This window comes from Rattus norvegicus, chromosome 5 (genome assembly GCF_036323735.1).
Source record: "Rattus norvegicus strain BN/NHsdMcwi chromosome 5, GRCr8, whole genome shotgun sequence".
Taxonomy (NCBI): domain Eukaryota; kingdom Metazoa; phylum Chordata; class Mammalia; order Rodentia; family Muridae; genus Rattus; species Rattus norvegicus.
The window spans coordinates 64,527,701-64,555,636 of record NC_086023.1 but is presented as its reverse complement, the minus strand read 5'-3'; the positions used below and the strand labels follow the sequence as shown (position 1 = coordinate 64,555,636).

At 52.0% G+C, this 27,936-nt stretch overlaps 1 protein-coding gene across 1 annotated transcript in view; it reads left to right on the top strand.

The window, feature by feature from the left end:
• Shb (SH2 domain containing adaptor protein B) overlaps positions 1–27,936 on the top strand; it is a 107,379-nt gene that overhangs the window by 25,436 nt on the left and 54,007 nt on the right. Inside the window, exon 2 of the mRNA NM_001427398.1 lies at positions 15,321–15,441. Coding sequence (NP_001414327.1) covers positions 15,321–15,441 — 121 coding nt within the window. The remainder of the gene's footprint in view (positions 1–15,320; positions 15,442–27,936) is intronic.

The window sequence follows — 27,936 nt, the reverse complement described above, 5'->3', positions numbered from 1 at the left end:
TAGCACATCTTCAGGGTTCTGCCGTGAGGACCTAGGTATAGAAATGACTTAAGTGCTCAGTGATACACCCACGAGAAGCGTTTGTTCCTGGATCGTGCTGGACAGACTCCTGTATTGGGGTGGGGTGGAATGAACATGGCTGGTGTTTTTCTGGGGTTCCTAGTAGATAATGAACGTGTAGTAATAGGAGCAGTCCAAGTAAGTCCGACATAGTAGCAAGAGGGGGATACTGTTCCAAGACCCCAGGAGAGTACACTACAAGTGGCACTAGTCCCTTAGCAGTGGGTACATGATGCAGCCTGACAAGAGTCCTAGGAGCTGGCTTCTTCTGTTCAGCAGGCTCTTGGCCTCTTGTTCAAGCCCATTGGCAGATGTCGTTGAGGATTCGGGATTTGTTTGCAGGGTAGAGTTTGGCCTGGCCGGGACAGTGAGCAGTTCCTATCCCTGAGCTGTGGGTTCACACGGCTCTTTACCCTCTTCTGCCAGCCAGAATGAGTAGAATCAGGCTCTCTGGCCACGGTAGAGTCCCCTCAAGAGTAGGACACCAGGGTTTTCCTGTCTGCTGGAACTCCTTGCTCTGCAGACATTTAGGTCATCGCTCTGAGAGACCGCCCGGCCAAGCTCTTGCAACCTTTCCAAGGCCCTGGAGGTTCCTTGTGCTGAGTCCTGTGTGGGCAGAGCTCTGGGCAGGCAGCACGTTTTGGCAGGTCTCTGGTGGTGTCATTGGAGAAAAGCTTCCTGTGGCTGTGTGCTCATTAGGACTGAAGAGACCCAGTTTTTACAGCCTCCTTTTGTTCCTCCCAGATGCTAATAAACAGTTACAAACTTTGGTTAAATGCTGCTTCTGGAAAGAAAGAGGGATGTTTGGGAGAATTCTGTTCCCATGGTATTTCTAGGTCATCAAGGTTTAGTCCGGGACAGGGGAGTCTCCTGTATTGGGGTGGGGTGGAGTAAACATAGCTGGTGTTTTCTGTGGTCCTCCGCTTCCTGGGGTGAAGGGACCCCAAAGCCAGGAAGGCTGTTGTTTCAAGCTCTGCCCTGTACAAGGTGAAGGTTTGGGCTGCCATTCTGCAAGCTCAGATTCCCTGCCTCTTGACTCAACCGTGGGACCTTGAGCAAATCACTTCCCCTGGGTTTGTGAAATCATGGGATTAATAGTGAGGTGTTGGCTCACATCTGTTACTACTGGGGATTCTCAATCTCAAGTCTTTGTGCCAAAGCTCCCAGAGAGCTTTTAGAAAACATGGGCCCCGGGTCCTTCCTGGTAGCAGTTAAGTCAGAAGATCTGGTGGAAAGCTTCAGGGGATAGCCGTGTTGTGCTAATCCAATGTTGGACTGGACCAGGAGGAGTAGGTCAAATGTGGTCCAGTCCTGACTAAGAACTTGAGTAGGTTAGCAGAATATGTGGGAACCTCACACCTTTAATGCCCCACAGGAAGCCCAAAGCTTTACTTTTCTTCAGAGAACAGGTTTGCTTACTTCCTAGGTCTGTCCCTCCTGGAGGAGACACTGAGCTGGCTGGTTTCTCTGTGTACCATGGACATAGCAAAATTCCAGATTTGAGGGGGATTATGGATCTCCCACATCACCCAACCTTTCTGATGCTGCTGGGACTCTCCCTGAAGCCTCCCTAGAGACATCGGGCCTAGACCCCTGCCTTTCATCTCTCCTTAACCTGGACAGCTCTCTTGTCCCCAGTACCATGCTCTGCAGTGCTGTGGAGGTCTCAGGAAGAGCATAGAGCTTCCCTTGTCGGGAGATAGCAGTTTAGGTGTTGCTGTGGGCCAGTCCTGACCACTGTCTGCTTGGAGTCCTCTGGCAGAGAGCCCACTGCCTCCCAAAGCATCCTGCTCTGTGTGGAACAGCTGCCAGGCCATCCTGAAATTGAGTCAGAATGTTTCTCATAACTTCTGCTTACTGATGCTCACGCTACCCTCTCTGACCCCACAGAACATTTTGCTGTCGGGGATTAGCTGCTCCTCCGGCAACCCCCACACATCAAGTCCTCTCAGAACACATTCCATGGCTCCTCCCGCACCGATGCCCATGAGACAGAATCCAGACACCATATCATTGTGATGGCTCCCAAAAGAGTTGGGTCCAGAGCAGAGAGTGCTCCTTCCAGGGATCCCCCTCCCCAGTTCTGTGAACAGAATTGATGGGGATACTACCCTGTGGGTGAAAAGTCCCCAAGTGAGCACGGCCTGAGATTAGGTCAGCTTTGGGCACATCTGTTAGACCATGTGGGTGCAGTGTCACTTTAATGAAGGTCCCAGGTAGCCAGGGCACCGGGTGTCCACCAAAGGGCCCTGGGTCCTCCTGGCCTGCTACCAGGGAAGGGGTGAGTACTTGACTCCCTCCCATAGCAGATGGGGAGTGTGGCCATGAGAGAGCTTCCTGGGCCTTGCCTTTATGACATCATTGGGAACAAGGTTAATATTTAATGGCGAAGGGTGAGCCCTGTTATTACTGGAGCTCATTCAGCAGCAGCAGCAGCAGCAGCAGAACTTGTTCTGCCTGTTAGCATCTTGCTGTCCTGAATGGAGATGGTGAATGGGAAGCCAGTTTTCTCTTTAAACCGGAACCCCTGCTCCCTAAGTGCAGGAGGGGTTGTCTGGACTTTACAGGTGATTCTTCAGAGGGGGAAAAGGCCCTTCCTGCTTTACTTAGCAAGCAAGCCCATCCAAGCCAGTCCATAGGCCAAGAGGCACAGCTGCGATTAGGCATTTCGAGCTGGAGGTGGCTGACAAAAGTGGTGCAGAGAGATTTGTCACTGAGCCACACTCTGTTGGCCAAACCCCTCCAAAATGGCTGACATGTCTACAAGAAGACCCGTGGCTCTTCCAGGTCACCTGCACCATACCCAGTAAATGGTCTAGCAGGCTATTCATCAGGATGTCGGGGCTCATTCACCTCTTTGGAGAATGCTGCTTTGAGTCATTGCTTGGCTCTCACAGGCCCATTTCCCCCCCTTGGCTGGGGGGCTGGCACCTTTCAAATCTAACAGTCCCCCACCACAAATACACGATTCCTTGGCTTTTTAACCCAGCTGGGGTTCAACTCTTGGCTCCAAAAAAAAGTGAGTTGACTCTGCCTTACTGTTGACCCCTTTTCTTGGTAGTTCTAACTAGAAAACGTAACATCTTCCCTCTCAGGAAGAGCATAGAGCTTCCATGGAGTTTAGGTGTTGCCGAAATACCAAAAGCTAGTGTGTTCAGTGGGTACCGGCCACTTCCTAGGAACACCTTCTCAGCAGGCTGGGGTGGAGGATGCCCTAAGTGAATGTGTAGGGAGTGGATGACATCTGTTGCAGAGCAGTTCACCATGTCTCCTGCCTGGGACTTGGCAGCCAGGAATGAAGTAAGTAGACGCATGAGTAGAAAGACAGATCTGCTGGGCATCCTGGCCCTGGATGAGTAGCACCAACCCCACAACAACCAGGGACCTCTGTGCTTTCATTTTGTACAGCACTAGGGGAGGGCGTTGGTTCTTGTAGGGGAGCAGTCCTAGGAGGAAGAAGCTGGGGTTATTAATTTTTGTTGTCCACACTGCTGATATTAGTGCTTGAACCAGAGGAGAGCTTCGCCATTCTGCTTCACCTGGCCTGTACGGGGAAGGCTTGGCCATCTCCATAGGCCTGAGGCATTGGGTGTGGCTGTGTGTCTGAAACACACACATCCACTCAGGACTTTATCCTCCGTACTCCGCACACAGGGAGGGAGGCCGTTCCCTGTTTCCTTCTAGCTTTCTTCCCCTCCTCTGTTCAGGGGACTTTTCTATGAAAGGTGTGGGATCAGGAGAGGAGGCCTCTCCTGTGAGTGGCTGTGAGTGCTGTGAGTGGTGTCATAACAGTGATAGTATCCATCCCTTGAAGGATGAGGACTTTGTCCCTGTGCTGCTTTGGGTGGAGCTATGGGGCCCCTAGGGTAGAGATGGAGGGAGGTGAGAGCTAGAAGCCAGCAGCCTGTTAGCACAGGCCACAGGAGGAAGCCCTGCTTCCCCAGGTGTGGCCCCGGCAGGTGGCAGGTGTGTGAAGTAAGTCACAAGGGCTGTTGTCTGAGGAAGAGAGACTTCCAGTACTGGCTGACTAGGGAGTGTCAGGGCGGCCCTTGCCTAGGGTTGGCACATGTGAGCCAAATTGGCAAAGCTTCCTCCTCTTCCTGTCAAACCTTCCTTTGGAGATTTCCTGTTGCTGGGAAGAAGTAGGTGGCATGGGAGAGCCAGTACTGGGGATGACGCATCCGCTCTGAGGTCAGGTTGGTAAACTGAGATGATATCGGAAGCCCAGAGCCAACAGCCCGGCCCGTGTTAGGTGCTCCCCCATGGCCGCTTCCCATCCTGTTTGTGCCTCAAAGGTCTGCTCTGAGGTTCCCGTGTCCTCGCACTAGTGTTTTATGTTTTCCAGGACTCGAACCCTGTGAGTCAGGCCTGGTCTCAGCAGAGAGGAAGTAGGTGTTGGGTTAGGGACATATTAGGATAGTTGACTTATCAACAAGAGGCCATCCCTTCCCCAGCTCAGTTCACCTAGCAAGACCACTTTCAAAGACTGCATTGTTTTCTTAAATTGATAAGTCTGGTATTCAGTTCAGCACGCCTTTGCCCCTCTTTAAGGATGAGACGTTCCCCGTGGCTGGTGAACTGTGACCTCTTTGGAAGGAGATTTTACGATGTGCATTAATAAATACAGGCTGTTCAGGCCTGAATGGGGAACTCCTCTCTGAACATTGGGATGGTGTTTCTAGAGATGGGCCACAGGTAGTCTAGGAGAAGCCCTGGGGGACGGGCCCCGAGGAGAGGGCTGGCACAGAAGAGGACCTTAGGCAATCACACAGATACTGTCACTGTGGAATCCACACAGGTGGATTTGTTACAATGCTTCCCCAAGGCTTGGCGGTGTTAGTGGAGCCACAGAAATGAGAGGTTCGAGAGGTTTACTTTGATTTGTGTTTTGGTTTTGTTCATTTTTTAATGACACCTGCCCCCCTGCTGGGGAAACCGAGGCACTGAGTATGCAATTTAGCAAATGCTGTGGGGGTGAGGTGGTCCTTGGGAATTTGAACCTCTCAGTGGTGGCAGCACACACATTTAATCCCAGCACTTGGGAGGCAGAGGCAGATTTCTGAGTTTGAGGCCAGCCTGGTCTACACAGTCAAGTTCCAGGACAAGCCTCAAGGGTGTGAACTTCTGGGTGTGGAAGCCAAATCAGAATCAGCGACTTCGTTTGCAGGGCCGCCCTCTCCCAGAGTAATGTAAATCACTTCATTAAATTTCCCGGGAGCTGGGAATGTAGCTGAGAGGTGTAGCCCTGGGTTCAATCCTTTACACTAGAGGAAAAGAACTTTCAAATCGGTGACAGCAAGACATTAAATCAAGCCCTGGCCTATGTGACTGCACAAGCCACGTGTCACGTAGTTGGCCCTGGGGACCATAAACGTCAAAATCCCTGATAAATAAAATCCCATAGTACTTAACCCAAGAAAAGAAGTTCGTTGTGCCAGGCCTTTTAGACGCCCCAGATCCCCAAGAGAGCACTTTCTCTGCTCCCTGTAGACCTCTTCATGCTTGAAGTGAGAAAGAAGCCAAAGCAGGGAAGCTGTAGAGGTGAGGCCCCCGGGGAGGCGATGACGGGCTCTCTCCATGTTCATGTAGCCAGCAGTGCCTGCCCCTCTGTCCCTACCTCCCTGGGGACGACTGTCATGCATTGTGCAGGCTGTGCAGGTCTCTGCAGGGACTGAAGGGGCCCACCAGGTCCCATGTGATTTTTGTCCAGGCACTTATTTTGAGGGTGAAGGGGCAGGAGGTATTTATTGTAGGAGAAGCAAGAGCCCAGCTAATGACTCCAGGGCCCAGCATGGTATGTTTGGTGTTCTTCTGGGTCAGCCGGGATCAACTGACCTTGGGTCCAGTCAGTCTCTCTCCAGGGGGCCCTTCCTGCCTCCCCTCTGGTGATTTCCTTCTCCTCCGATTGAGGGTTCTTCTTGTTGCTTTCTTAGAACACATCCACACAGCTGACCCTGCAGCCCAGTTTCTCTACCTTCCCTTCTCACGCTCTGTCTTCTCAGAGGTGTCCTCTCCCAAGTAAGCCACTTGAATGGCAGTCCCAGATGAAGATCTGTGTCTGGGGAAGTTCACACCGGCCTGCGGACTGTGGGCTGAAAGGAAGATGGTGGCATCCTTTATGTATCCTCCAGGGAGGGCCCTTGCTCTGCCAGTGCAGTGCGCTGAGCACGGTGTTGATCTCTGGTTCCTTTACCCTGTCTCCTTCATACACAGGAGGAAGGTGGCTTCCCAGAGAGTTAGAAGCTCAGGCTGAGAGAAGGGTTGCTGCTTGCCCAGAGCCCACAGCTGACAGCAGCCTGTAATCAGTGGCACTTAGGGCTCAGACCGGCACCACTGGCCATCTCTGTCATTCCCCTGGCTCTAGCCCAGAATACCGTGCTGGAACCCTGCTGTCCACCGAGCTGTGACAAGGTTAAATAAGGGGCACTCTTCAGAACCTCTATCCTAGGGGAAGTAGGAAAAGACAAGCCTATTAGAGGTTGTGGGCCAGAACCTGTGAGCAGAGGGAGGCTCGAACGGCAGGCAGCCCGGGCCTGTGCAATGTACCAAGGGCGTGTGGGACACAGCATTTTGGGTGTAAGGACAATTTGTTAACTACAGCTGTACATGAAGAAGTTTGTCCGGGGTTGGCTGCTGGGCATGACGAGAAGACAGCACTATTATAGAGTGAATCAGCCATCACCAAGCACCCAGCATTAAGCTGAACATAACTGGGAGTCTCTCGGTGGCGTAGTTGTGGCTGATGCTGTGTGTCGTCCATAAAAAGAAAGTGTCTGTTGGGGGAGGGCAGCTCTTTATTGCTGCTCGTGCCTAACGATGCCCTGGTCTGCCTCTGGGCTCGGAGAGGAACTGTGCATGAATCATCCTAATGGACCCCATTCGGAGAGAAATGACCCTTCACTCGGTAGTTTGCTGCTGCTGCTTATTGAAATGCACCGTGCGCCCAGGAGCTGCACTAGGCCCACAGCCTCCTTGTCCCAGAGGGCTTCCTAGGACTGCTCTCGGAGCCACAAGAAAGCCGCGCCACACTGCAGTCCTGGTGTTTCCTTGTGAAGGGAGTGGTGGTGGATGGACCATGCCTATCAAGACCGGGGAAATGCTCAGAAAACCGGAAGTGTCAACTGCATTTTAGAAGTCCAGACGGTTTATAGATACCCACACTAACAGCCGACTTTAGCCATGCCTCTTGTCCTTCAGGGTTAGGGGTTCTGCTTTTGTCTCCCTCTGGCTGCCTGGAAACTTCTCTCATTGCTCCTGGTCAGTACAGAGAAGGCCTGCTCTGGTGTTCAGGTGACCTTGGCAAAGCTGTTAGTTCTGCCAATTGTCTAATTACAAAACGTGACAGAGGGTTCCCAGCGCCTCCATCCCTCCCTTCCCAGCTTCAGCTCTGTGACATCACTCACTTTGGTTTTGTGGACCAGGGTATGGCCCTGTGCTTGCTACCCTATCCAACACCTCCACAACCCCCACCTCACCCCTGCAAAGAGCCCGGGAGGAAGGATTGTCTGGTTGATAGGTTGGCCCAGCATGATGGAGGCTGCTAGGGAGAACAAGGGAGCAGTAGTCAGACAGAACACAGACCCAGCCCAGCCTGGCGTCCCTTCCCACAGAGAGCTATTTGTGGGAGAAGCTAAAGTGGAGGCGTGGAGGTGGATGTGTGGCAGTGGGCTTCTAAAAGGTGGTTATGGTGAGAGTTCTGTGAAATATTTATTGATGGTTTTTTTTAAAGCACTATTTTGATCTATTGGAATTGCAGAAATGGAGCGGTGTGGACTCAGAAGTTAGGAAAGGTGTTTGGCTCCTGTCTCTGGCATTGACTTAGTTCATCCCCTCCCTGGGCCTCCTGTGCTCAGTGGATTCCGGGTTTCCAAACTGGATGACCGCCTTCTTTCTTCAGGTAGTGGCATATGTAAACACTGTACGGTTTCCCTTGTGCAAATCTTACACACGGCCACCTCCTCCGGCCCTCTCTGTAGTGCGGAACACTGCTGGTGTTGGCTGACTCTGTCCTGACAGAGATCCTGGCAGACAGCAGATGGGAAGCTCTAGGACTGGGTTATTTCTGAGTTCAAGTAGAACCTCTCACTTCTAGAGAGATGCTGACAGGCCTGTCCCTAGCATTTGACAGCAAGTTTCTGGGTAAACAGGGTTGGGCCAGGCTATAGCCCAGCTTCCTACCCAGATTAACAGCCTGGGTGGAGGGTGCTAAGCAGAAAGAGTGCGGTGGGTGTGTGAGAGAGAAAAAGAGGGCTGTGAGTGGGCCCGACAGGAGCCAGCAGAGGCTGGTTTGGAATGTCTCTCCTGACAAGCTGGAACCTGCAAGTATTTAGGCAAGCAGCTGTGGCTATCCCAGAGGCGGGACTAGAAAGCGTGTGTGGTGGGGGTGTTGCATTTGTTGCCCTGGCCTCCTGATGTGGAACAGGTATGGACAGTCAGTAAAGGGACAGCTTGGTGGGACGCCAGCTCAAAGGTCACACACAGGGCACAGGGGAGGCAGAACTCAGCTCAATGTAGATGGTAGATCACTTCAATAGTGACGGTGTCCTGCAGATCAGAATCACCAGGTCCTGAACTCCTTTTGCTGGAGTTTCGGGGCCAAACATTTAGCAGGTACCCTTATGTGAGGAAGGGGTGGGGTTGGGGGCTCAGACTTGGAGTGCTCAAGACTGAGCCAAATCTTGAGAGGGAGAAAAAGGGAGCCCATTCTAAGTCCAAGTGCTCTTTCACCCTCTCATTTCCAGAAGCTGAGGCTGATTGCATGGATGCAGCTAATTAATCTTTCCCAAATTAATTTCCTTACTGTGTCAGAAATGATTTATTTGCGTGCCTGTACTGGGGGGTTGGTCTATGCTGGTCAAAACCCCAGAGGACAGAGAGAGGCCAATAAGGACACTCACTTGTATATCTATGTAGGTGTCACAACTGGATCTGTGGGCACCACTGAGCCTTGCACACTGGCTGGCGTGGGGTGCACGCTGCACAGGCAAGGCTGGGCCTGAACCTCTGCATGTTTGCTCCAGTCGTAGGGATGTGCAGAGTGGGGAAGAAAGGGTTATTCCTTAAGGCTTTCCCTTTGGGGGACTGAGATCTATGAGAGCTGCTGTCCTGTGTAATTGTGGTTATTTCCTGTGTGTAATTACTGGGGCTTGGAGCGAGGCAGGGTGAGGGGGTTCCTGAGTCAGTTTTCACCTTTAGGTTTCGGCTTCTCTTAGGCCGAGGTCACATTTGAGGTTTTTTGCACCCCAGCATTCATGGGTGCTGAGCACACAGAAGGGTGCCTCCTGCTTTGAAACAAGCACTCAGCCTGTTCTTCATAAATACTGACACATCCCAGAATCATCTTATTTGCTCCTTACAAGCACTCTGCCCCAGATCCCAGGGGAACTCAGAGCACAGAGAAATAAAGCAGGTTGCCCAGAGCTGGTTAGCAGAGCCTGTTCCAGAGTGCTGCGTGTCTGAACTGTCACTGCCCAACCGTGTCCTGGGAGCAATGCCTTCCCCTCTCAATGTCCCAAGCAGGTGCTTTTCAGCCCCGGAGCCCTGGTTGGGGGCTCCAAGGACAGCCCACCCGTTTGATCAGCCCCTAAAGCTGAGCTGTTTGGCCTTTCCAACGTGGGCCCAGCAGAATGGCTCCCGCAAAGAAGGGTGGCGGAGAGAAGAAGGGTCGTTCTGCCATCAACAAGGTGGTGACCCGAGAATTCACCATCAACTTTCACAAGCTCATCCATGGAGTGGGCGTCAAGAAGTGTGCTCCTCTGGCACTCAAAGAAATTCAGAAATTGGCCATGAAGAAGATGAGGACTCCAGGTGTGTGCGTTTACACCAGGCTCAAGAAAGCCATGCGGGCCAAGGGCGCATCCAAGTACGTCTGTCCAGGAAGCGTAACGAGGATGAGGATTCACCAAACAGGCTCTACACATTGGTAACTTATGTGCCTGTTACCACATTCCGAAATCTACAGACGGTCCATGTGCATGAGAACTAACTGCTGATTGTCAAATAAAGTTGCAGAACGCCCCCCCCCCCCAAAAAAAAAAAGCTGGGCTGCTTGTGTCTTGGGAGTTGCCCAAGAGCTGCATGTCCAAGTCAAGAAACACACCAGGAGCTGTGGCCTGTGGCCTCCAGTTAGCCAGCCTTCCACCCAGAGCAGAAGTCCCAGAGCCTCCGTCTGGACGGCACCGGTAGCAGAGCTTGCTCCTTCATTGCTGCACAGCTTCTCGGTGGACACAGAACGCCTTCCCACTGCTGCTTCCCCACTGCTGCTTCCCCACAGTCCTCTCTGTACTTTCCACACCCCTGTTCCTTTGTTGGTATGGCAACGGAGCCTCCATCCAGTGGATGCCAGGTCCTGTGTCCGAGTGGGTCCCTAAGCGGGTCTAGGCCTCCTCAGGGGACTGTCACAGAGCCCTTTCACTGCAGTAAGAACGTAATACTCTAACAGGTTTGTGTCCACCTTCAGCGGAGCCCTTCTGGGCCCCCAGTGACAGAAGGGGTCATGGCCCCTGACCTTAAAGCTAGCAAGCAAGATTAAAGAGCCCAAGGCCAAAATGCTTGTGCTGCTGCCTCCCCACCCCCGCCATCTGTCAGTGAATGACAGGCCCTGTCACACAATACTGTGCCTCTTCAGACAGGTGAATTACCATGAAGGCCAGCTCCTGGTGGCTGTTCACCTGCTACCTCATTACAGCAAAAAACCTGTCTGTTTTCACCATTGGTTAAAGTGGTTCTGATGGGAGAAGTCTGGGGTGGAATGAATCCGGGCTTCACCTGTACCTATGGTATACTATTCGAATGTGTAAACTCGGGGTGGGTGGGGGGTTCCCCAGCATCTAGAGATCCATGGCCTCAAACTGTTAGTGAAGCTAAGGTTGGTGTTGGAGGTGAGTTAATAAATGATCCAGCTGGACCTTGCAGGCAGACACTCGGGGCCTTCACCTGGAGTAAAGAAACCAAATGGCATGCCAAGTCTGGGGCCTCATGGAGCCTCATGGGGTACCGTCCCCTCACTTCCTAGGGACGGATGGGAAAGCAGCATAGAGGACTCCCCACCCCCAACCCCCGCCCTTCAAGCCCACAGCTGAACTGGAACCTCTGTGCCACCAGTTCCCAGAAGCAGCAGGTACCTCACAGTGGCTGATAGGTGGGAGGTGCCTGTGTCCCCTTCTTAGAAGGTGGCAGCTGCCCTGCCCTTCTCTCTCTGTTGTCAGGTTGGACCTAGGGGTGCACATCTGTGTGTTGAGAGCTTGGTAGGCCTGAAAGCACCTGGTCGGTGAGCCTTGTGATTCCTGCAAGTGGGGAGGGGACAGGGAAGGGGATGTACCTGTGAATCCTCTCCTCCCGCACAGTCCATGTTGCCCTCAGGGTTGCAGAGGATGTCTTCTGCATCTAGAGCAGAGTCTCAGACGATAGGCCGAAGGCACGTTAGGTCAGCTCTCACGCCTGCTGACCCTCAGGGCAGCAGGAGCCACTGTAGTTGCTTGACCTCGTGAGCAGGGCTGAGAAATCTCCTGGAAAAAGTGAAATTCCAGAAGAGTGACTGGAGGTTTGCCTTCAGACTAGGGACGGAGGGGGCCGGCTCTCGCTTTTGATCCCCGATAAGAATCACCTGGGCTGCTTGTTAAATACACAGTTGAGGCAAGGAGTCTGTTGTCTTAACAGTCATTCCAGGCCGCTTCTTTCTTAGACAGGTTTGGGAAGCAGTCTGTCTGCTGTTCCAAAAATAGCCCGTGGTAGACGAGTTTGTGGCGCTTCTTGGGCTTGCAGGGCACACAGGAAGTAATGGGTCCTCCTTGTCTGCAGCTCTGACTCTCCACTCCCATCAGTCTAGGGACTAGCTCTGTGCAGACCTTTTCTCCAGCTGATCACCTCAGGATCCTGTTTTGTTTCTCATAAGCAGGCATGCTGTTTTTTTTAGCATCCCTTCATGACCTTCCCTTTTAGAGCGGGCAGCTCATGGAGAAGGCTGTTAGCTCCGTGAATTGACTTCCAGGTTAACACCCCAGGGTGGGATGGCATGCTCAGTGGTTCCCCTGTCGGCGAGTATAGAAGTGGTATGGGGTTTCCCATTATGGCGTACTTCAGTGAGCATTTTTGCCCATGCTTCCATGCACACATTCAGGAGTAAATACTGAGATGTAAAATTGCTGGGTCAGACTGTGTACACTTGAGGATTCCATTGATTCTGGTGAAAGTCACTGCACTTCCCACAAGAGGTCCCAGTTCTTTGTACTAGGGCTGCTATTTTACAAAGGCAACTAAAACACTCATCCAGACCAATGGAAGGGTAGCCTTGTAGCCACACCCACTTCCCTTGGGATGGATGGACAGGAAGGCTGCTTCCTATCTCACAGCTAATCACCATGGTAACCACTGCACGCCTCTGGCTGCTGAGAGTGACCGAGCTCTACCCACAGCTTGTGTACTATAGAGTTGCCTGTAGGGCCACCTCCCAACTGCAGGCAGCCCATAGAACCAAGATGAAGAAGAGTGTTGGGGAATGGTGGATTCCAAATCCTAGAGTGGGAGTCAGGCTCTGTGGGCTGGTCCCAGGGCCCCCCTGCTGGATGCTTGGTGACTTGACCTGGCCCTGCCTCAGGCCTGCTCCGTGGCTGATTTATGAGCCAGTGAAAATCCTTTAGTCATAGGGGAGAGCCAAGGAAGAGGTGGTCTGGATCCATACCCTTTTGTTATATTGGACCCCTTATTGCAGAGGACCGGGGGGGGGGGCCTTGCTTCCTCGTAAGGCCGCTGTGCTATCAGGCAGCCAGCACAGAAGTCTTGGCTGGTCCCCATGGTTGAACAGTTCATTTAGACGTACAGGACTTTTCTGCTAACTGGAGCATCCTCAAGCAAGCAACCCCGGCAGGCCCACGGCTGTGGGAAACTACTCATTTTATTTGAATGCATGGCAGCCTTCAGGCACAACTCCTGCCCACGAACCCCAGGTAACCAGGACAGTTATGGTAAGCTGTCCCACCACTCAGTCTCTGGGGCCAGGGGCCTATGGCTGTTCACAAGGGGGCTCTGTGCCTCCCTGCCCCCCCCCCCCAACACCTGGTTAAAATTTTACCTCCAACTACGACGTGATTTGCGTAAGGTTGGACCGTTCAGTGCAGTGTTTGCCGAGTTTCAGGTTTCGTGAACCTCCGTTTCCCTCCCCCCACACCAGCCTCACTTTGAAGTTCAAAAGCAAATTGACTAAATATACATTTTAGGAACCTTCCGATTTGCTTCTTAAACTAACAGAATCTAAACTTTTTTTTTTTAAACGGAAGGATTTTCAGCTGTCAGCAGGAATAACTGGAACCGTGCGTCATCCGAGACCAGAGGTTTTCCTGGTTTTAGGGTTTGTAAGTTCTTATTGAAAAAGGAAGCGAACAGCGGAGGCAGCCGTGGGGCCGACGGCCCCTGCTCAGATCTCATTTTAATTAGAAAATATAGACAACGCCTGCTTTATCACAGGCCTCCCAGTGCTCCCATCGGAAGGTGAACAAAGATTTCGTTTATATCCCGAAAGCCTCTGTGTTTGCAAATTGCAGAGCACTTCTGAGAGGGAACTGGAATGCTGATTGCTGAATTACCTTGTAGACTACAGTTAGGCTAGGCGCCACCTTACCTAAGGTCTCCAGTAGAAACCCCAAATAATTCTTCTTCCCCTTTTCACTGAAGACTAGGAGATTTTCACATTGCTAAGACGGTGGGGGACTGTGGGGCAGGAGCAGCTTGTTAGCAAGTCACCTGAAGCAGCTAGCTATGTATTTCACGATCTCCGAGGGGACACCTGGTCCCTGGAACTCACAGCCCTGCCCGCCAGGACCCACATCTGAACTGTTCTGACCCACGGTGCTTCCCATACACGACTCTTAATGTAGTCTGCAGATGGTAGAGTGCAAATATCAAATGAAAGACAAAGCAAGCCCAGCTCTCCCCAGCCCCTCCTCTCCTGGCCTGGTGTCATTTGAGCTCACTGAAAGGCACTGATTACCACGTCACCATGTGCAGGAGCCCCTGGGACCGGAGCCTAACCCAACCTCGTCTGCTTGATTGCTGGGTGCTCTAGGCCTGGGTCTTCCCTGATCCGTGTGCTGCAGTTAAGTGACCAGGGAATGCCTGCTGTCCCTTTTCAGGCACTACATCCAGGTAGCCGGTGGTCTCTCGTGCGACCATGCCAAGGCTGCTGCCATCGGCTGCCATTCACCGGGCAGAGAGAGACTGGGGTCTTCTCCATTTCTTCCTGAGTTTACAGGCCTTGCAAATGCCTTACATTCCAGGAACGGGGAGAGAAGAGCGGCTCCTGTGGTTTCTAATTAAACCTACAATTTAAATAACAATCCAGCAAAGGGGATGCTAACCTCCGCCCTCCCCGGGGCAGCAGCTGGGAGATTGAGGGTTTATTTGCTCATTGTTAGACACCTGACCCGAAGGGTGAGCAGGGAGGGTGGTGGGAGTTTGGGGTGAGGCAGATTTGTAATAAAGGTTTGGGTTGAGAGGGCTTATGTTCTTTTCTTCTCTGTGAGGAGTAGGCAGTCAGAAATGAGAGAGGAGGTGCTGTGTTCTAAATCTTTCAATTAGAAATTGTCATCTTTTTTACCAGGAAATGTGGTGCTTCTCCTGTGGAGCGGTAGAATTCCAGATATGCACACTCCTCACAAAGCCTGAGACCTGCCCGGTGACTCACTCTTCCTCTGTTGTTAGTCAGTGGGCTGGCAGGGCTCTGGCTGACTGCCAAGCGAGAGCACCAGAATAGGCCTTGTGAGTGAGGATGTTGGGGGCACCGATGTCCACCCTGGACCCCCTCAGACTCCTGACCTGTCCTGCTTCGACCCTGGCATCTGTACATTGCCCAGTCTGGTGTTTCATCAGGCCTGTCTAGGGCCGCACTCATCTTTTATAGTGTGTTGATCTCACCAAATTGTTGTGTGATGACCCACAACATGATTATGTTCCAGATTTGGAGAAAAACAGGGTGCTGAACGCAACTATTCTTGTCTGAGGTCTTGGGTCTCAGCCAGCAGCCAAGGGCCTGCCAGCGTTTCTACGCTTTCTGTGATCTCCCAACTTTCTTCTCCCCATTGCTCCATCCACCTAAACTCAGTAACTGTTCCCACCTCACCTCTGCACTGACTTCCCCCCGGGGTGGGCTCACGGTTCCCATGCCTTGCTAGCCCAGGAGCAGTTTCTATTGGCTGGAGTCATGTCTGGCTGTGCACAGTGGTGAAACAAAGCCAGAGATGGCCTCACACTCTCTCCCTCCCCTGCAGGTGACCATAGCAGATGACTACTCTGATCCCTTTGATGCCAAGAACGACCTCAAGAGCAAAGCAGGAAAGGGTGAGAGCGCTGGCTACATGGAGCCCTACGAAGCCCAAAGGATCATGACAGGTGAGCAGGGCACAGGCACAGAGTTTCGGTTCGTTCTCTGTTACTGTGACAGAATACCTGGGAGTGGGCGATTTATAACAAGTGTGTATCAGAAAGAGGCGTGTTTTTGTGATTCTACTATAGGTAGGTACTCCTCCCATTAAATCCCACCCCCGACACTGCTGTGTGGAGCACCTAGTGAGCACCATACCAGTTCTGGGGGTACAAAGCACATTCAAGCCACAATACCCTGGACTTACAGCTCAACGAGAAGGGTCTGCTGGACATGTTGCCACCTTCTCTGTAGAAGTGTGCTTGTTCACAGTGATAGCTGCGGGTTACTGAGCTGTCCCCTCCCCTATCTCCCCCATGGTTGAGTAGGGTGTGTGTGTGTGTAACCTGCATGCAAAACTTATATGCTACATGCACATGTGGCGGATAGAGGGCAGATTGGAAGGAATCGATTCTTTTACCCTGTGAGTCTCAAGTTTTGAACTCAGGTCAGTAGGCTCTGTGGCAACAGCCTTTACCCGGGGAGTCACTTTGCTTGCCCCTTCCGCACATTTTATTGGTTTGTCTATCACCAACATCGGGTTGGGGGAGGCGCTTTTAGATTAGAACACAGCTATAGATAACCAGAGATGCCAAGGGCTAGAGGAGGGTTTGTTCGGACACTCCTGAATGCAGAGACGGAGGCATAAAGCCTTATTTGGAGCCATCTACCAGTTGGCACAGAAGTGGGAACAGACCAGTTCATGCTACTTGTTAACCAGTAGAAGAAACCATTTTTCACAGAAAACGATTCTGTGGTATCTTTGCAAAGAGCCCAGTGTTCGCTGCCCCCTCCTCTTCCTCATGTTACCTCACATCATTTCCTTTTTTAGAATACGGGCAGCTAAAGGGCAATTTCTGGTTGTGAGGATCTTGCCAAGGCTTCTTGTGACTCTTGACGTCTTTGTGTGTACCGACACCATGGCGACTGATAGTGTGGACGTGGCCCAGGGTGAGCTGTCAGTGTAAGCACTCCAAGAAGGGATTCAAATCCATGAGCAGACCCAAAACTTGTTAATGCTAAAGATAGCCATGGAACAGGATAGCACAGGAAGTGTGTAGATAAGGATGGTCTTGAACTTCTAATCCTCCTGGCTCTAACTTGAGTCACCATATTCAGTTTCTGTGGTACTGGGAGTCAGCTCTTGGACTAGGCAAACGATCCAACCTGGCTGCATTCCCAGACTGTCAAAGTAAGCCTTGAGAGTGATCCCTACCGGGTACTGTTGGAATTTCTGTGCTGTGTGTACAGCACCAAGTACCAGGGCAGTGTCTGTGGCCTGCAAGGGGCCCAGGCTGGAGCCAAGCACATCTGGAATGGACACACACCACCCATGCAGTCTCTGGGATTTAGTTTCCCTATGTAGCAAGAACCTTAAATCAGGCAGTTACAGTGTTCAAGGCTGCTGTGCCCAAGTTCTGTGCCTCTGGTTTTCCCTGTGTCAGTGACAGAAACAGTCACAGTGGAGGTTGCCAATTCTCCAGTCCTCATTTGCAGTAGTTGATGTGGGAGTCAACTGTTTGTTACCAGTAGAGAACTGAAGCCCCAGGCAAGTCAGCTGCTTGGGTGTGAGGGCAGCTTCCTGTGTCAGGACCATCTAGCACTTTCTCCCCCGGGCTGGCTGCCAACTCAGGCACCATCGATGGTGTTCACCCCTCTGCAGTCATAACTCCAGGTGATGGGGAGCTTTTGTGAGCAACTGGTCCCAGCCCTGTGGAGAAGTGAGCGCTTTTGGCATCCTCTGACTCTCTCAGACACCATACTTACCTCACCTGTGAGAACCGTGCCTGGACCCAAGATAAGTGCTCAACTCCACGGGCTCTGTGTTCTAGTGCCTTCTAGACGTCTGAGTCTTGTTTACCACCCTCCCCAAGCCAATTCCAGAACCACCTCCTTAAAAACCTTACATTGAGTCAAAGGATGCCGCTCAGTGCAGGGAACCCTAGCCTGCTTCACCCTCCCACCCGGTTCCTCAAAACAGAAGACTCAACTGGAGAGCCAGAGACCAGTCCAACCCTTCCTTTGAATTGGGAAATTGAGACTAAGTTAATCCCTTTTGAGACTTATTTTTTAACCCAGTGATTAAATGGGAAGATATCTGATGAGTCCCCAACCACCCATGCCCTGTGGTACATGGGGAGACAATGTTCAGGGTTGTTACATTTCAGATGTGTGATTGGCTCAGATGACCTGAGGTTCATGTTAACCCTCAACTGAAGCCTTAGCGTGCCAGGCTTCATTGTGACTGCCTAGTATGCGCTCTCTCTCTCTCTCTCTCTCTCTCTCTCTCTCGCTCTCGCTCTCGCTCTCGCTCTCTCGCTCTCTTGCCCTTTCTCGCTCTCTTTCTGTCTCGATCTCACTCTCCCGCTCTCTTTCTCTCTCTGTGTGTACGTGTCTCTCTGTTGTCTCTCTATCTGCTCCCCTCCCCCCAATCTCTCTCTCATATGCTCTCTAGGACTGGCTCAAAGAAGGGAACCATCAAGGACAAATCTCCTTGGCTCATCTTTCAGATCTCATATTGGCTCCTTCACTGCTCTGCTGCCTGTCTGGGCCTCCGTCTCAAAAAAAAAAGACTAAAATATTTCTGGGTTTCCTTCCTGCCCCCCATACACATTTGATGTCCTTAGACCAGATCTCCTATTGGGCCAATGGTCAGAGAGCTTCAGAGCCCAATTACTATGGCACTGAACCTAGGACCTCATACCAGTTTAGACATCCGTCTATGTGAGCAGCTGTATCCCAGGCTCTCCTTCTATATTTTATTTTATGGTGGTCTGGTTAAGTTGCCCAGGCTGGCTTTAAACTCACCCTGCAGCTCAGGTAGGTTTCAGTCTCCTGAGTAGTGAGGAGGACAGGAAGGTGCCACCAGGCCAGCTGCAGCTCAGTCTCTTCCTTTCCTCAAGTCTCTGTCCCAGGCTGCAAGCCCTTGGCGCCACTGTCTGTAACTGCAGCTCCAGGGAACCTGATACCCTCTTCTGGTCTCTGTGGACACATGTACTCACATGCACTACCCTGCCCCCCCAATCCTATACATACCTACTTACCTAATAAAAATAATGAGAATAAAGTATTTTTAAAAATGAGAGTGCAAAAGGCTGTGGCTCAGCTTAAATCAGGTATGGGGAGCCTGATGGGCGGCGCCTGTTGGTGGGAGAAAAGACTTGGATGGGTGACAGTTGTCCACCAGCTTTTCAGAGGACTTCCTGCACTCACTCGTCTTTGGGGGAGCCTGGAGGGTACGAGCACTCTCCATTTGTAGAGAATACTCAAGCTTGGGCCAGTGAAGGAAGCAGCAGAGCCAGGATCCCGCCCTGAAGTCCTCGAGTGTTTGCAGACTGCACCTAACTCAAAACTTCAGCTCATAGCTCTTCCCAGGGGGACTGAGGGAGTAAGGGAAGATCACTGTGGCCTGGGCCCCCTCTCAGGGTTTCTCGTTAGGGAAGTACCCTAGGAGTCAAGAAAAGCTGCAGACATCACATCATGCAACAGATCTCGGGGTGGGGGTGGGGGATGCAAATGGGCAAGAGAGAGACAGTGGCCATGGTAGAGGAGGGTATGTGTGTCACATTTGGCAGCTGGTGATGCTGCCGCTGCTGGCACTGAGTCACTGAAGGCAGGCTAGGTCTCCAAACCCATGTGAAGAGCACATGGTTTCTGACGTTTCTAACCTTTGCCTTCAGAGTTCTTTACAGAAGCACTCAGTGTCGAGATGACTCACTCAGGGTTTAATTGAAAGCATTTTCCCGTACTTTTTAATATGTAAGCAATTACACATTAGAAGCTCCTTAGCCTGTTGTTACTAAATCGGCTTTATAGCATAATAAGAGAGATTAAGAGAGGTCCTTCCACACAGCCCGGCCGCCCTGATGTGACTGACTCCATTACCTTCCTCTTCCTCCCTTTGAAACTCTACCTGGCTGTTGTGCTGTCCGGAGGTCTGAAGGGATGCCCCATGTGTTGTCTCCTCTTGTGTGGCCTCTTCTGGTGGCAGTATACTTTCCCAAAACAGTAGCAAGTGTATTGAAAGCAGTGCTCTCTGTGAGGGAAAAGGAAGAGGAAGTGATGGGGCTTCAGGTCTTGGCTCTATCCCTGATTTGCTGTGCAGCCCGGGATAGGTTGCTTCCCCTCCCAGTCTTGATCTCCTCATCTGTAAAGCTAGATTCTGCTTTTTATGACCAGGTATAAGAAGGATCCAAACAAAGTAACAGATCTGATTTGACTAAATTTTTAGGGTACTGTTTCTGGAGTCATCTCTAGGGAGTGCCCTGAGGAGTCCTGAATCTCCTGACCTTCCCTGCGTAAAACCCGAGTCTCTTAGTGGGTGGCAGACAGCACTCTCTGGCCTTGCTGTTCTGTTCTCTACTTCTAGTCTAGAGTCCAGGAAATATTTCTGAGAGAAGGGCCTTTGGTCTTGCCTGAGACTCCTGTCTCTGTGTTCGTTGACATCCTGGGCAGCATGTCTGGTTTCTGGAGAGCACAGAGCCCTTTCTGTACAGAGGATAGGCCTCCTCCCTCCCCCAGGCTCCCAACATGTCCTTACACTTGCCTCTCATGTCCCTCATATCCCTCTGTCTCCAGCTCCAGGAGGTGGTTCATGCTTTAGCCTGCCCTGGTGGTCACAGTGTTCCCTCAATAGTGACAGGATGAAGAACAGCCCTTTGGGCTTAGCATTCTTTCTGCCTGAGACCCAGATGGGCAGGCGCTGGCCAAGGTCACACTGGAACAAGCATCAGAGCAGAGGCTTGCAACCCAGAGCCCCTGGGCCTTGTGTTGAAATGTTTTGAAGCCTGTCCTGACCTCCCCCCATCTGGCAGGCAAGAGAGCTCTATCAGGGACAGTACAGAGTCCCCAGGTTGGTCTGTCGTTTGCTGGAATAACTTACCTACTGGATAGGAAGGAGATAATCAAGGGTAAATAGATTCTGTATTAGTCAGCGATGACTTCCCTGGTCTTGAGAAAGAATGGAGCTTACACACCCAGCTTGTACTACTTACCCACCCAGCTACAGTCAGGGTGGGTAGGGAGGTGGGAAGCTAGGTTGCCATGGTGATGGGGCCCTCCAGAGTTGTTTGTTCCCTCCCATACCTGCCTCTCCCCTGGAACCCCTCACTCTGAGGACATCCGGGGTTTTCAGGACAGATGCAGCAAGGCCGCAGCAGAACCAGATGTGTATGCTTGTAACCCCAGCTTCCGGAGGTCAAGACAGAAGAATCACAACTTTGAGGCCAGCCTGGGTTACATAGCAAGATCCTATCTTTCTGTGGGCAGCAAGTATCTATGCCTGCAAGCACATGACTGTCTTTAGTATGAAACAGGCCAAAAATGACACTGGAGAGATAATGTGGTCTTGGAAGGACCCAGGGGTAGGTGATATGGGCCCTTGAAAGAAAGGGTGTGGGCTGAGAGAGTGGAGCTGGGGGAAGCTATGATCTCGGTGGGGCTTCTTGTCTGATATTTCACCCATCTTTTTCTCTGTTTGGTTTTGTCTCGCACTTGGCATTATCGAGCATTTTCTGACTTTTTACTTACATTTTATCTGTGTTCCCTGCAGGGGCCTCAGTACAAATACATTGTATGACTTGAAGTAGGTGTTTGCCTCCTTGGCTGAATGAACGTGTGTGCTAACTTAACCTAAGAGACCCAGGGCTGTTCTACAAAGTGCTGGGTGTCGCTCAGGCGCTGTGGGACCTACCTTGCCAGGTCTACCAAGTCTGAGGGTCAGGGGTGGCTTCAGCTTCCTAGACAGGAAGAGAGCAGAATCCCTTGGTACCTCCTGGCCAATTTAGTCTCTGTATCTGGCAGATTGTGTAGAAGGTTTGATTAATCTCTTCTCCCTGACTTTCTCTCCCTGCACTGAAAGCCCCTCTGAGGAAGAGGCTGGGGCTGGTCTGAACCTGTCTTTATTTCTCATCTGGATTCGGTAAACAGTCACTGATTTAAACGAGCGATTGAGGGTTGGAATGCAAGTCTGTATGGAGAATAAATGAAAGAATATAAAACAAACAAAAACATACTGAACAACTTTCTCCATTTGGTAAAGACTTGCTTGTCCTTAACCACAGGGCTTCAGTTTAGCAACTGGGAGTTTTAAATACTGCTGTGTGCTGCCACTGTTCTGAGTCCTAGGGCTTATGGGTGAGCAGAGCTCCTGTACCTCAGGGAGCTTGAAGTCACCTCAGGACCAAGGACGGGCACTGTCATCTGGCCATGGTCCCTGAGGCCTGATACTTAGGGTTTTTCTTCATCGAGAGCAGAGTGGAAACTTGTCCTGCTCTCAAATAGGCTCGGGAAGTCAGGCTCATTGCAACCCAGTTCCTGCTCTCCTGAGCACACCCCGAGAGACGCGTTTCGGAAGTTGTTTAGCATAGGGTGTCTGCCTGGGTACCAGGACAGGTTAGAGCAGCAAGGAAGAGTGGCTGGCAGACTGGTTCTGTGGCTCTGCAGCCAGGACAGTCAGTTTTCTAGGTCAGAGAGTTGAGGCAGGAGCCTGGCAGAGGCTGTGCAGATACTGCTGGAGGATGGCTTGAGAGAGATTACCAGTCATGACAGCACAGTGTCTAAGGGACAGGAGGAGCCTGATGACCGTCAGCGGGACCCTAAGCAACTGTCAGTTACCTGTTAGGAATATCCTGGCTACAGAGGAGGGAGGGAGGCTCCTGACAGGAGACTTTGGGGATTAGAGACACCAGATTGTGTTGGTGTATTAGAGAAGGAGGTAGGCTCAGTTCAGGGCAGGTCCCAGAAGCCTAGGCCAACAGAGAGGACGGTGTTCCTGGTTTGAGGAGAGAAGGTGGGCCCACAGGGCTCACCAAGAACACCAGTGTCTGCCTCTGCCCCTCTGAAGCCTGGGGAAGGGGTCAGTGGCTGCTCTGAACCCTGTCATTTGACTAATTAATTGCTCCCTCCAACCCCCAAAGTAGGGGCTCAAGTAGTCTTTCTGAAAACTTAAGAGGTGACAGTTCTATTTGCAGGGTGTGTTTTATAGATTTATCCAAGAACGTCCCTAGGAAGGGAGGAAGCTGGGAGGATCATTTCCGTCTTATAGATGAGAAAGCCAGGTCACAGGGACTCTTACTTACCTCCCTCTGGGCCCCTTTCATGGAGAGACCCTTTGTCTGGTGGAGGGTGGATAATCGAGGGCAGTAAGTTTGGCTGTTTTGATATACTGGCAAACTCTGGTACTGGCTCTCCCCATCAGTGTGTTTCACTGAGGCACACTGCCTCTGGTTCTTTCTGAGTCAGTCAGCCTGGGCATGAACACATAAGTACGATGTTTGTTTGTTTGTTTGTTTTGTTTTGTTTTGTTTTGTTTTGTTTTGTTTGGACTTACCTGACAGCTTGTCTCCCTCAGGGACTTGGAGGCTGGGGAGTCTCCCTACCGCTCAGTTACATTGCAAGTGGTTTTGTTTTTTGTTGTTGTTTGTTTGAAATATGTGTGTATGACCCTGTGGTGGGCATGTTTGTACCACACAGATGGAGGTCAGAGGACATCTTTGGAGTCGGTTCTCACCTTCCACTTTCATGTGGTGGGTTCTGAGACTTGAGCTCAGGTTGACACCCTTTGACTAGCAAGATCTCTGTCTGCTGAGTCACCGTTCCTGCACCCCTGCAGGTTTTAATGGCACTTAAATGTCACCTGCCCACCCCTTTCCACTTTCATGTGCTCACACACACACCTGAGTGCATGGAGAGGCCAGGGATTGATGCTGTCCTAAAATTGGTCTTTACACTTTATTCAGTGAAGCAGGATCTCAGTCAAACCCAGAGTCTGCCGCTCTCCTGGCCAGATTCAATATGGCCGTTTTTTAAGCCAGCTTGCTTTATGAGGTACCATCTCCCCCTTCAGAGGCTAAAGTTATAGGGCAGTTACCATGCCCACTCAGCATTTATGGGAGTTCCGGGGATCTGAACTTTAGCCCTCATGCTTGGTACAGTGCACACTAACCTTGAGCCATTTCCCCAACCCCGTACCCCATTTCCTCCACAGACTGGCAGCACCCGGGTTTGAGATACTGGCTGGGCTTTCCTGTGACAAATGTCTCCTGGTAAAAACCTGCTGGTTTAGGGGGAATTCCATGGGAATGATGGGAAAGTAGACTATCCTGAAAAGAGGCCTCTGGTCTCCCCGCCACCTCACCCTCCCCTAGTGTTCACTCGAGCCTTCCTGATGCTGGCTTGTGGCTCTGGAGGGGCCTCTAATCTACAAGACTTTAAGTGTATGGGTGCACTCGAGTGCACATACACACATGCACGCACGCACGCAGGCACGCACGGACTGGCACATGTCTTCCTGTCCCCATTCCCCTAGTTATGTGTCCCCTTCATGAAGCCACCTATCTAGTATTTCAGTCCTTGGTGAGCCCCACCCTTTCTCCCTGGTCCTTACCTTCCCCACATGGACAGTCTTGGCTTTCCAAGCAACTCTCCTTTGCAGCCCCCCCCCCAGGGGGGGGGAAATCTGGGGGAGAATTCGCTGCCTTGGCAGATATGCAAATATGCAGAAACTCTACCTGACTCTGAACATGAGTTTTGGGGCAACATTCCTGGCTCAGCTAGCTCAGCTTACTTGAAACCCTCTGCCTGCTAAACTGCAGCTTTCCCTAGACTCCCTCGTCTTTCAAGTTTGATGGCAGCTGCTGCCCTATTTTCTGCCCTGAGGTGCTCACTGAGTTAACCTTCCAGCTCCCCTCCTTTGTCTCCCAGGAGTTCGGGCTGCCATGGCTGCTGGGGTTCCAGAGAGTCCTCAGGGAGTTAAGTTCCAGGGGTTGTGCAGAAGCAAGTCACTGGGGCTGCAGTGAGCTGAGGGAAGCTAATGGTGCTGGGGGTGGGGGTGACAGGGCTGGGCAACTATGAGGTCAGCCTGAGTGGACCCTTGGGGCTGAGGACAGGAGCTGAGAGCTTCTTCCAAGAGCTTGCGGTTGGGACAGGAGTGGGCCAGTGTCAGTAAAGTAAGACAGAGGAAGGGCTCTCTGCTGGCAGCCCCTGGCCTGTTCATCACAGGAGTGCTGAGGAAGTTTTCTGGAGTGTCCATCCTCCAGGTCCAAGAATTGTAGCACAGGGGTGCAAGATGGAGCCTACCTGGGCCCCCTGCCTGAAGGGAACTGGTCCATTAGTGGATGACTGACCTAGAGTTGTCTACATAGGCTTCTGCCTCACCTGGATGGGGCCTGCAGGGCCTGACGTGATACATTCTACTTGGTGGTGGAAGGAATACTGGTAGACTCTGGTGCCCGATGAGAAATGTTGGCCTCAGACAGAGCAGGTAGTAATGCTAGCTAGAGTTGGAAGGACCACCAGAGGGGCTGTCCTGCAAAGCAACCCCAGAAACCCTTGTGTTATGCTACAGGACCTCAGTCTTATACAGTGTCTGTCTCCCCCAAGACTCACTCTCATCCTAGCACCTCACCATCATCCCCAGGGCCTCACCCTTATCCCAGCACACCGCAGGCTGTCCCACCAGAGCAAACTAAGTGGTGTGTTTTTTTATTCTCATAATTTATGTCCAGATGTTAAGAGAGGTTTGTTTGTTTTAATAGAGTCAGCCTGTTTGCTCCCTGAGTTCCTTTTCATCTAGATTTAACACTCACTGTGGTACTGAGCCTCTAGTGCTTCTGGCTGCCTTGTTAGTCCCCAGCCCCATGCTCTGGGCTCAGTTGGAGGATGTTCGTGATATCTCAGGGCAGAACCTCGCTTTTAAAACCTGGAGCCCTTGTAATCTCTGCCGTGGGGGACTTGGCATATTGCCCAGGAGTCGTGGGGCCCTCGTGCTGGGCCACAGTGCAGTTCAGCTGACTGGGACCTGAGCTGCTTTGAGTCACTGGCAACTGCAGCTCACCCTCTCTGGAGATCTTCCTTCACAGCGTGAGCGTGCCAGAGCTGACTAGTCTGGTACACTTGCTGACTGGTCCCTGCTTTCAAGGTGAAGACGGAAGGCAGGAATGCCCCACTCACCCCTCAGGTGGGGTGTGGCTCCAGGCCAAGCTCCAGCCCCTCCCGGTGCACTTGGATGATTGTAACTCAGGCCTCCTGCAGCTGATGCCTCCTGGTGTCCGAACGAGTTCCCTGTGAGTGACGGATGACTACCATGATACATACCTCAGTCCTTCGTTGATACCCTGGGGCTTCTCACCTCTGTCCTTGTGCATTGTGGGGCCCTCCAGAGACCCACCTAGCCCCCAACTCTGTATCCAGGGATTCATTTTCCTCTCATGGCTAAGGGTATGAGGGGGAAACTGCTTGTCTCAGGAAGTCTGTGGATTTGGGGAAACCCCTCAGCTTGGCCATTCTCTAATTTCTTCCAGCAGCTCAGCACCCAGTTTTTTGGGGGGAGAGGGAGGGTCATCATTTTCCTTTTCCTGAGTGCTAAACACTTTGAAGACCTATCTCATTTTGTCCTTAAAACCATCCTTGATCCTTTCTAAGAGGTGCTGAAAGCCAACGTATCCAGATGAGAAGGAGCCTGACTAGGGCGGCTTTGTGCTGTATCACACCAGTCCCCATGGCTTCTCCTTGGACAATTGAGAAAAGCCTGTACTCAGGTTCTGTGCTAAGGGCTCGCCTGTCACCACTCCTGTCCTCCAGCACTTCAGGCCGCTGGGAGACAGTTGGTTTTTCTATTCATTTTCCTCCCACCTCCTGTCTGCAAGGCCGCAGCATAAAGCACGGGCAGGCAAAGCTCTGGAATCAGCAGGCTGGGCCCAGTGTGTAGGCCCAGGAATGTGTAGCTTCCACTGGCGTGTACTGGAACCCCCCCAGAGCCTGCGGCCACTTTCCCACTGTCAGGGCTGCCTGTGGATGTATCAGGCGGGACTGCCGAGGACCCAGTTCAGGAGCATGCAGCCCAGTCCATCTGGATGAATTACTGAGAGCAGCCGGAGAACAGAAGCCATAGCTTAGAGTAGCTGGGCTCCCCAGCCCCTAGGACCTGTATGCTTGTGCACTCAGGGAGAGGAGAATCACAGTCCGACTGGAAAGAGCCCTGGCTTTGACACCAGACACAGGGCTGTAATTACCGTCTTTAATTACTCGGCATTGCCGTGCCAGGGAGACAGGTTTGGCAGTGACTTCTCCTGCCAGGGTGGCTCCAGCTCCCTGTGTGAGCACTGATGGAAACACATGCTCTCTTGAGGTGCTGCTGTTATAAAAAGGGCCATTCAGAGTTGCTCCCCAGGGCTCTCCCGCCTTCTTTGCTAGGAGAAAGGGTGAGCTGCGTAGCCAAGCAAGTGCTCTCTTGCTGCTGGTGCTGCTGTACCTGTGAGCTGACTCAGTCTAAGAGGTGATGAGAACAGGGCGAAACGTTTCCTCCCAATTCTTAAAAAAAAAAGAAAAGAAAAGAAAGAAATGGGGAGGGGAGCAGCAGAAAGCCCCTCCTCAGGGATGCCGTCTCCTCTATATAGTGAGGGCCTGAAGGGTCTGAGAAAGTAAAGGACTTTCTGGAAGTCACACGAGGGAAGAAAAAAAGAACCAACAAGACTGGAGCCCAGCCCCAGGACAGAACCTCTGAGGTCTAGGCTGGGTTTGCTGAGTAGCGTTCTGAGCTCTGGCCGCCTTGTGGCAAATAAAGCCCCTGGGCCCCAAGCTGCTGAGGGCTGGGCGCTGGTGGTAGGGAGCACGGAGACTCTGTAGGCTTAGGAATAGTTCCATCAAGGGACTCGCACATTACGAAGGGCACTCTGGGGAAGGCTGACCAGGTTCTCTGCCCATCACCACCCCAGGTCATAGTGAGGAACAAGCTACCTTGAGGCCCTGTCCCTCAGAGACCCCTTGGTACCCAAGCATCTATGTGGTAGAGCATGACTCTGGTTCTGAGGCCAGGATTCCATGTTTAGAGGGTCTCAGGCTCTGCTGTGGTCTGCCAGCAACTTCGGAGTTCTCCTCCCTGACTCCTTCCTTGTCTTCCTTTCTGGTTTTCTGTCTGTTGCAGGTGAGAGCGTGTATCTGTTTTGATGTCTCCATTACTATCCCCAAGCATGTCCCAAGGACGTAGTTGAGCTGAGAGAACAATGGAAGTCACCTGTTGTAGTGGGGCGGTCCAGCCGTGCATGGGCCTTGCAGGGTTGTGGTTCTGACAAGGAGAACCTTGCCAGTCTGTGAAGGGAGCAGGACTGCAGTAGATTGGGGGTTGAATTATGAGTGGAGGACAGGCGGGCCGGTCCCTCCCCCTTCTGGTCTGACTTGGACAGTACATCCCTTATCTCTGGGTCTCAGTTTTCCCTGTCTCCAGTCTGATCTGGTCTGACCCTGAGGGGACTTGAGTATTAGGAGACTTGTGCTGATGGTAGTAGCAGTGGACATACCTGACACAGGCAGGTCCTACCAAGCTCAGAAACACCGTTTCCCAAATACCTTCTTCCTCGTGCTGGCTCTTGGTCTCCAGGGTGCCCGGCTGCTCTTCGACCAACATGTGATGCTTGATGCCAGCGGTTTCCCTCAACACCTCAGAAACCAGTTTGTGACAAAAACAC